General features: G+C 37.9%; 1 protein-coding gene across 6 annotated transcripts; it reads left to right on the top strand.

Moving 5' to 3' along the window:
- The first annotated feature begins 302 nt into the window (after window positions 1–302).
- On the top strand, window positions 303–8,789 carry LOC113308276 (casein kinase 1-like protein HD16). 6 transcript variants are annotated; one of them, XM_026556766.1, is made up of 18 exons: window positions 303–673; window positions 1,234–1,696; window positions 2,770–2,898; window positions 2,986–3,059; window positions 3,156–3,225; window positions 3,313–3,368; window positions 3,483–3,554; window positions 3,666–3,760; window positions 3,854–3,920; window positions 4,057–4,186; window positions 4,280–4,498; window positions 4,616–4,746; window positions 6,195–6,369; window positions 6,483–6,573; window positions 7,178–7,335; window positions 7,449–7,637; window positions 7,771–7,873; window positions 8,216–8,789. In XM_026556766.1, exons 2-17 carry the CDS (start codon window positions 1,289–1,291, stop codon window positions 7,828–7,830), a joined length of 2,124 nt encoding a protein of 707 aa, XP_026412551.1. In that variant the 5' UTR covers window positions 303–673; window positions 1,234–1,288; the 3' UTR covers window positions 7,831–7,873; window positions 8,216–8,789. The 6 variants fall into 6 exon arrangements, with proteins under 6 accessions (XP_026412551.1, XP_026412550.1, XP_026412549.1 ...); XM_026556765.1 differs by having other exon boundaries at window positions 8,198–8,789; XM_026556764.1 differs by having other exon boundaries at window positions 8,146–8,789.
- Window positions 8,790–9,451: the final 662 nt, after the last annotated feature.

The raw sequence follows: 9,451 nt of genomic DNA, 5'->3' as shown, positions 1-9,451 counted from the left end.
ATCGGCAAGCAGCATGAGGACGACCTCATTCTAAATGCGCCACACGCATTTAGAATGAGGTCGATGAAAAGGGGTTGGCAAGCATCATGGGGCCGGCCTCATTCTAAATGCGCGTGGCGCATTTAGAGCGACCTTATTGGTCGATGGAAAGGGGTTGGCAAGCATCATGGGGCCGGCCTCATTCTAAATACGCGTGCGACCTGATTGGTCGATGGAAAGGGATTGGCAAGCATCATGGGGCCAGCCTCATTCTAAATGCGCGTTAGAGCGACCTTATTGGTCGATGAGAGAGGGGTCGGCAAGAGAAAAGAGAGAAAAAGAAAAGACCGAACAAGACATCTTAATAGTGTCTGCTGCTGCTTCTTCTTCTTCCTTTCATCGCTCACCATTTTTCGATTTTCATCTTATTAATCATCTTAACAAACCAGAACCTAATCGAAATATCTTCTGGTTATCTCTTTGATAAATCTACTACAAAGAAAATAAGGATTACGTTATCTTAAAACTCAAATTTTCAGTTTGTGAATCCGAATAAATTCATTTTCATACATTATCATCGGATATCGTGAATGTAAAAACATTTCGGATCGTTATCAAAATCGAAGTTTAAGAGAGGCGATTCAATCAGTTTTTCGTTCAGATTGTTTGTTTCTCATAGTTTCGGTTAGGATCTGTAAGTAGTATCTATCATTTTATCTATTATGATTTGTTTTCTTTTTTGATTTCTGTGAAACTGGATCGTTTTGTATTTGTCGAATCTTTGATTCGATTGTTTTGAAATGGAAGGGAGAATCCTCATGACGTACAGGGAGAGTTTCGAATTTGTTATTGGAAATCAGCAGTTGTCAGTTTTTTTAGATTTTCAGTTTTGAAATTTGCTTTTCTGATCACTTATTCACTGTCAATATTGTTTATTTTAGTTCTAAATGATTGTTTTTTGTTTCTTTTTGGGTAATGTTCAGTTCTTATCTTTTATGTTTATTCATTCTATTTGTGATTGATTTCTTAAATATTTGTTTACAGTAATCAACTTCAATATTAGGATCAAAATATGAACTTTAGCCTAAAATCAAGTTGTTGTTTTTTGAATTCATCTCATATGTGTAGTTCAGGAAAGGTAGATTGTATAGATTGTTGCAGACATGGACCTCTGATGTTTTGCTTTATTAATTGGTTTATATTGTAGATATGATTTTTATTTTTGTTTTTCATTTTTGTTTCTTTTGGATATAGAAGATTTAAGGCGTTTCTGGGAATTTAATAGGGTCTGGATTTGCATGGGTAGACGATGCCAGAGCTGAGAAGTGGAGCTAGACAAGCTCGTTTAAGATCCAAACGGCTTGATGATCCTCAGCCTTCTGCCCAACCATTTGATCAAGCTGAAGACTTAGTACCACCTGCTCACAACCGCGGAAGAAGAGGTGGTAGAGGAAGGGCCGCCAATGCTGCTGGAGTAGGAAGAGGGGCTGCCACAAGACAAGCTGGTGCTGGTAGAGGAAGGGGCACTAGGTTGACAGATTTGAACCCGGAGCTTCCCCGTGTAGGTCTACCTGGACCTGTTATTGGAGTTCCCGAAGAACCTGATCTAAACCGAGTGGAGGGTGTTGGGGATAGAGACCTAGTTATGGAGGGGAGAAGTGCAGAAAAATTGATTGGTGTTGAAGAAGACCCAAGTACAGCTCCGGTTCCTGAAAGGGTAAATTTTGTTTATCCCCATTTTGCGCTGTGTTTCTTTTTAAGTAGTTGATGAGTGAACTCCTGCAATTATATGAGTTGAGTTTTCTCTTTTTTAGTTATTTGATGTGTGTGCATTGGCAGATCTTATCCAACGGACATATTTATGTACGTAACTGCATTTCCATTTTAGAGCATTAATTAGTGAATGTCCTTAGGCCGTTCGATCACCAGTCAATGTCCCACACATTTTCTGCTTTCAAGTGGTTATGATAACCTGAACCTGTCGCTCTAGTGACTCCCAAACACAACCATATACCACATGTATGATCTTCCTTTCTTAATAAGGAAGCTTCTGCGTCGTTAATTTTTTTATGGACTTTCGATCTCTGATTAGCTTTCCATCTCCAGACCAAGATCCTTCGAGGTATTCTCCTCTGGTTTGGCGGAAGATTTACTGCTAATATAAGTACCTTGTCATTTATGTTTCCCTCCATGTTGCTGCTTTGCCCTCTTTTTTTAGAATGACAAATTGCTTGCTGTCTGAAAACAAAGAATAAAGAGATACACATGCTTTTGTCGTGTAATAGCTAGTGGTTGGCTATGTTCTGGAAGGCCAGAGTTTCCTCGATGGTACATGCTTCTTAATTAAGAAATGTGCAAAGTCACGAAACAAGTTTTTCTTTTTTTGAGCAGGAAATTAATACCGTCGAAAACGTAGAAGACAAGTAAGGATACCTTTCTGTTCATTACTTAGCTTCATGTTTGGAACATATGAAACAGTTAGTTCTATATTAATCCCATAGGAAGCTGTTTTTTTTATGGATAATGAACAAGTATGTCGTCTGCTTAGTTAAATGTGGATGGAAATCATGAATGTCTTGTGTGACTTGGAGGAACTGTGTACGCAGTTACTTTTTTGTTTTTGTTTCCTATACCTACTTCATCAAGTTCCTGATGTTTCTGTTTGAGACCTGATAAATTTTTTTTACTTTGTTTTCGTTAATTTAGCTGCTGGACTATGCTTGATGGTTCATGTAGTTGTTGGCCCATATGATAGCTGTTGATATAATGCATCTCATATGCTGCTTGCAGGTCCAGGTAGGTAGCTCCCCTGTGTATAAGGTAGAGAGGAAGCTGGGAAAAGGTGGTTTTGGCCAAGTCTATGTTGGCAGGAGGATGAATGGTGGAAGTACAGAACGTACAGGACCAGATGCAGTTGAGGTGACAATTGATATTCATACCCTTTTGTACTGATTATTTGGGACCCGATTTCCACGGAAGTTTGATCCATGAACTCTTCATATATAGGTGGCACTGAAGTTTGAGCATCGTAGTAGCAAAGGTTGCAGTTATGGTCCTCCTTATGAGTGGCAGGTCTATAAGTAAGCATCTTAATCTTGGATGCTCCAAGTGCAGACCTGGTTTACTTTTTGTTAAACTATTATCGTATCTCTGATGCTCTGCTTCTCATAATCAAGCAATCTCAATGGGTGCTATGGAATTCCTTGGGTTCACCACAGCGGTCGTCAAGGAGATTTCTACATACTGGTAAGTTCTAGCATCTATCCCAATGTCTCTATACAGCAGTTATTATTTAGTTTTGAGATAATTGAAGTATATGCATGATTTCTACAGGTGATGGACATTCTAGGGCCCAGTCTGTGGGATCTGTGGAATTCACTTGGACAGACGTAAGAATCCAATTCCCCCTAGTACTTTCTTCCAGTCCTTCTCCCCATCCCTACTCCTTCGTTTTCCACTACTGCTAATCTTGTTGAGTTTAAAACTGTTAACATATTCAACAGGATGTCGCCAAATATGGTGGCCTGCATCGCTGTTGAGGCAATATCAATCCTTGAAAAGCTCCACTTGAAGGGGTACTTGTGTTTAATAACTCTTCCCACTCTTTATCTCTTTCTTTTACTTTACACATTCTCAGGCATCCACCTATTTTACTCTTCGAAATTTTGTTTCCATTTTCTTATTAGATTTGTCCATGGAGATGTGAAGCCAGAGAATTTTCTTCTTGGTCAGCCCGGAACTGCTGATGAAAAAAAGCTATTTTTAATCGACCTTGGTTTAGGTATGCCTTTAAGGATTCTATGAATTTGTAGATTTGTAAATTCTAGTTCTTGTCAATGTCATTGCTAATTCTGGTAAACAATGTGTTCCTTAGCGTCTAAGTGGAAGGATACATCATCTGGCGAACATGTTGACTATGACCAGAGGCCAGACATCTTCAGGTCAGTACTCGGTAGATCTTTATACAAAATTCTCTCTCTCTCTCTCTCTCTCTCTCTCTCTCTCTCTCACTCACTCACTCACTCACTCACTCACTCACTCACTCACTCACTCACTCACATAATGTGTCTATTTCAGGGGAACAATCAGATATGCCAGTGTTCATGCGCATTTGGGAAGAACAGGAAGCAGAAGAGATGATCTTGAATCTCTTGCATACACATTGGTGTTTCTCATCAAAGGAAGGTTACCATGGCAGGGTTATCAGGTAGTTTATTAGCGTTTTGTTACTGTTCAGTTAGTTGCTTGCGCATTTTTATTGTATTGATTTAGTGTTTTGTTCTTGATGTTTAATTTGCAGGGAGACAATAAGAGTTTTCTCGTTTCTAAAAAAAAGATGGCTACTTCCTCGGAGTTGTTGTGTTGTTTTTGCCCTCCTCCATTCAAACTGTTCCTTGAGATTGTAACGAACATGCAATTTGACGAGGAACCAAACTACATGAAGCTTATTGCCCTATTTGACAGCCTTATAGAACCTTGCACACCTTTGAGGCCGATTCGAATTGATGGAGCCCTGAAGGTCATCAATACTTGAGAAACATAATATAAATGGCTGATCTTCACTTGCACCATCACTTGGTGCAGACTCTTACGTTTTGGTTGTAATAACACTTCTTTTAAATCTTTTGTTAAACAGGTTGGGCAGAAGCGAGGCAGGCTACTTATGAATCTGGAAGAGGATGAGCAACCTAGAAAGAAAGTTCGCTTAGGAAGTCCAGCTACACAATGGATATCAGTTTATAATGCACGGCGTCCCATGAAGCAAAGGTGAACTCTTCATCTTCTCTACAGTTACTACCATTACCTTGTTTTATCTTCCCTTGTATACACAAGTGTTGCTTTATATACGTGTATTGTTTGTGCTTTTTGACCCTTGAAATGTTTCATTGCACATGTTTCCATTATATGCTAAGGCTTGAAAAAACATCAGCTTTGTAGTGGATTAGAGAGTAAAAGAGAGAAAGACTGCTAGAGATAAGATATGAGGAGTATGATATTAATGCCGACCGTGCTTGAAAGATATAAGTGACTTTCTTTTTGAGTAAGTGATAAGAAATGAGTGAAAGAGTTGAGAAGAAATTTTGTGGAGGTGTCCCTGACCCCCTTTATTTAGTGGAAAGATAGTTGTCATATCCAGTCTCTTATTGGTTGAAATCTATCCTAGAGACAATTAGAAAGTTGTTTTTCCTATTTTACGTGTAATCAAAAGTATATACAAACTTTAAAGAGGCTAACCAACATTGCGATTTGTGGAATTTATTATAAGTAGAAGAAAAGTCACATTGGTTTCTTCAACTGTTCTGCTTGCTTATCCCAGATTTCTTTAGCTTCAAATTATGGACGAAATTAAGGTGGACAAGTATTAGTGGGTATAACATGGGAACGGCTGAGTTTGAAGGAGTTATGTCCTGCGCTATCCTAGTACCCATATCATTTAAGGGAATCTCAAGTAATTAATTAGGGATTGTGTGAGAGCACGAGGGTGATCAAGTGAAGGAGTGTCAGTTGAGGGAATTTTAAGTATTTGATGAGACATAATGTGAGAGCACAACGGAGAGCCTGACAAAGGTCTCTTCAAGTGAAGGAAGTTGGTATGAGTCCATTTGTTTAGTTTCAAACCATATAAATAGGTGTAAAGGTATTAGTGAGTAAAATATTATGTAGGAGTTACGTCCTGCGACTCAAGATTTGTAACTATTAATTGCTTCTCAACGTGGCAGAGTACCGTGTTTAGAGTGGATAGGTACACAAAGTGTAGTAATGTGGCTCAGTACTGTGCTTAGAATGGATAGGCACAGATAAAGCTTAGGAATGTAGTAATCATTGCTGACTTATTTTGAACCTGTTGGTGGAAGTATCAAAGAGTCTTATTGTCGTTCGCCTTATCAGTTAACATGGTTAATTTATGGAAGCAGTTTCAAGCTATATAACTATCTAGGGGTAGTACATATGATACATATCTTGGATTTGGGTATATATTGAATCTAATTAAAAAATTAGATCCTCAAGCAACTAAATAACAGAGGCCTGGTAAATTTAACTTAAATGAGACATGTGATATTCACCCTAAAGAAGCTCTTCTTCCGTTGAAGGCAAAGGTCTTTGCATCTTGCCTTTTCTTTGAGAATTGTTGTTGTTGACAGTGGCATTCATTTGAACTTGTTCACTTTTTTTGTTCCAACATTGTTTAATGTAGTTTCCTTGGCTGCCTGTAGGTATCACTATAACGTTGCGGATACAAGGCTCCGGCAACACGTAGATAAGGGTAATGAGGATGGTTTGTATATCAGTTGTGTGGCATCTCAGGCAAATCTTTGGGCCCTTATAATGGATGCAGGAACAGGATTCAGTTCCCAAGTTTATGAGCTGTCCGCTATGTTCCTTCATAAGGTTATTGAATACAACCTTTATGTTTCCTTTTATTAATTGTTTTGGCAGTTTGTTTGGGTGTGACCGTGGTACTAATAATTGTATGTTGTGCTCACTGTTTGATTACCTCTCAGGATTGGATAATGGAACAGTGGGAAAAAAATTACTACATTAGCTCAATAGCTGGTGCACTCAATGGGAGCTCCTTGGTTATCATGTCCAAAGGTTGATTACGACTCTCATAACTGCTTCTAGTTCTTTTGTGGTTCATTGTGAATTCATATCTTCTTAGACATGAACTACTTCATGCTCTGGTATTTGAGTTTGTAATGAAAATTTTCGTTAGTCAGTAAAATAAAGCATAGGTGTAATTTCTGGAGTTCCTTTCAGCCCTTCAAGTATTAACTTGGGTTTCAGAGAAGTACGTCAGAAAATAGTGTGCCATTTTTCCTTGTATTCAGGAAATTAGCATAGTCATAGTTCCATATTAGAACATGACCTTCAGTTTCTCATGGAAATTTTGAGCAAGAGCCTGGGAATAGTATACACACAAACACACACTGTATATGTTCTAAAGCTTATCATGAGCTGCTCTGATGGCAAGACTGCCAGGGCACAGGACATGATCAAATAGTGAAGAAGGAATCTCATATCTTACTTGAATTACATTCACTTCTGGAGTTCAAATATATTTGTTTTCATTCAGAATTGATTTTGACTTTAAACTCATGTTGTTGCTATGCTCCCTTTACCTATATATGAGTATTTTTTTCTCCACCTATATGCCAAGGTTGTATTCTTAATATATCTGTACATGTTGAATTTGTAGGAACCCCTTATACCCAACAGTCGTACAAAGTGAGTGAATCATTTCCTTTCAAACGGATAAATAAGAAATGGAAAGAAGGCTTCCATGTCACATCAATGACTACTGCTGGAAATCGTTGGGGTGTGGTAATGTCCAGAAATTCTGGTTATTCTGACCAGGTATGTTGGTTTTTTTAGTTCTCTTCAAGAAAACCAGAGCTTGGTTATTATTTCTATAATTTCTTACTGATAACCAGCCAACTCATTTTTTCCTGTTTGATTACTTGTACAAGGTTGTGGAGCTTGATTTTCTCTATCCAAGTGAAGGAATCCATCGGCGCTGGGAGAGTGGTTACAGGATAACCTCAGTAGCTGCGACCCCTGACCAAGCCGCCTTTATATTGAGTACACCAAAACGTAAAATAATGGACGAAACTCAAGAAACATTGCGAACGTCTGCTTTTCCAAGTACACATGTAAAGGTAAACTTAATTTTCTCTTTAGTGACAAATTTGCGTGCTATGGTTCCGTGATAACTTGTTTTTCTTCAGAATTTACTCTAATTTTAACATTATATATTATCTGATTGCACCAATTTATCATCTGATATTGCAGGAGAAGTGGTCGAAAAATCTCTACATTGCCTCAATTTGTTACGGTCGAACCGTTTGTTGATGAGCAATGGTTGTATATTTGTTGATTTCTGATAAAAGAAAAGGTATTCAATTCCCGATCTTGAGAGGCTATGTTTTTGGACTTAGGTTTGCAATGAATGGCCTTTCTTTATTTTACTGAAAGGCCATGCTTCTCATACCTTGAATCATATACTTCTGAGCCTCTGTAAGAAATGCCATCCATAACAATTGAAACAGAGAGCGCTATTGACCATATACCTAGAACCAACAAATTAGCCAGCGGAGAGACTGATAGAGTTATCAATTGTTTGATGAAAACTGATATGTTATAATATAGTCAATTGACAATGAACAGGTGAAGTTGTGCCTCAAAATTGTTTGATGAAAACTGATATGTTATAATATAGTCAATTGACAATGAACAGGTGAAGTTGTGCCTCAAAATTGTCGAATAGTTACAATATTTTTTGGAATGAATACAAGGCTGGGAATCAAAGTGGCTAATGTTGGTAATCAGTGGTACGATATAAGGACTACCTGTAACCGTGAAAAGAAAGCCCTACTATGCTTAGTTGATATAAGACTTTTTCTTTAGGTGGTGATTGCATATTGAAATTCGCATCACTGGGCACGGTGAAACTGAAGCTTGGCTGACAAGGGGGTTGTTTGGTGCTGGTGGCTAAGGCTGTTGGATTTGGGAGGAAGTCTCTTAAAACGATAGTTGAAGCTTTAGAGATGCATTCTATCCTGGTCCTGGCAAGTTTGTCCCAGTATGCCTGTATAAAGTCATGCTAGTTTTACTTGGCCAGATACGGAGCCGTCTTATAAACCAGACATACTAGGCTATTGCCTAGAGCCTCACATTGTTAGGGCCCAAAATTTTAGTTTCTCTTGGTCTTTTTTTTCTTTTTTCTTTTTTCTTTTTGGAAGCATTAGAATGCCGTTTGTTATGTAGATACAACCTTCAATTGAGTTAAATGCAACCCTAACTAAATACAACTACTTTTTTTTTGTGTAATTAGCTAAATGCAGTCTAATTATTTTCTACAATTTATTTTATATACAACCAAAGATCGTGTTCGCTGTTTCTTTCTTCACCGGTTGAATTGAAATATTTTTATTCCTTCTTCCGGGTATAAATTTCTACTAACCTACCGGTTGAACTTAAATATTATTAATAGACCTAATAAATTTGATCAGATCACGGTAGATAGCTACGATTGCAGTATAATCATTTGGTTTTTATGAGTCCTGCCAAACTTGCCGACGAGATGGTACAACCATATATTCATGTATTCCACTAATTTGTCTTCGCCTAAAAGAAACGATGCCTATACCCCACACTTCGGTGCTCCACTTGAACCCTCTTAGATTTTAACCAAATGGTATCATTGTGGTGCGTTAACCTTGTCCAACAATTTCAATACTCGCCTACACCTGACCTAGATTTTTGTTTTGATTGAATATAAAGTTCGCCTCATTCTTCCTGGATCACTCACAAAATAATTATTATGATTAGGGTTTGAATAATAGGTGATTTAGTAAAGAAGAAAAAGAAATCCTAATTAAAATCTTATGGTTATGGTAACCATAAAAAATGATTTATGGCAGGTTTGGTTGCATAATTCACAATTCCGAGTGGGATTAAAAATCTCGGGATT

The sequence above is a fragment of the Papaver somniferum genome, chromosome 9 (genome assembly GCF_003573695.1).
Source record: "Papaver somniferum cultivar HN1 chromosome 9, ASM357369v1, whole genome shotgun sequence".
NCBI classification, from domain to species: domain Eukaryota; kingdom Viridiplantae; phylum Streptophyta; class Magnoliopsida; order Ranunculales; family Papaveraceae; genus Papaver; species Papaver somniferum.
Note: the sequence above shows the minus strand (reverse complement) of the source record. Positions and strands in the feature narration are given on the sequence as shown.

Coding starts and splice junctions, on each gene's coding strand:
- LOC113308276 (XM_026556766.1), top strand. CDS start 1,289: ATGCCAGAGCTGAGAAGTGGAGCTAGACAAGCTCGTTTAAGATCCAAA. Junction 3,555..3,665: donor GAAAAGCTCCACTTGAAGGG/GTACTTGTGTTT, acceptor TTTTCTTATTAG/ATTTGTCCATGGAGATGTGA. Junction 3,761..3,853: donor TTTAATCGACCTTGGTTTAG/GTATGCCTTTAA, acceptor TGTGTTCCTTAG/CGTCTAAGTGGAAGGATACA.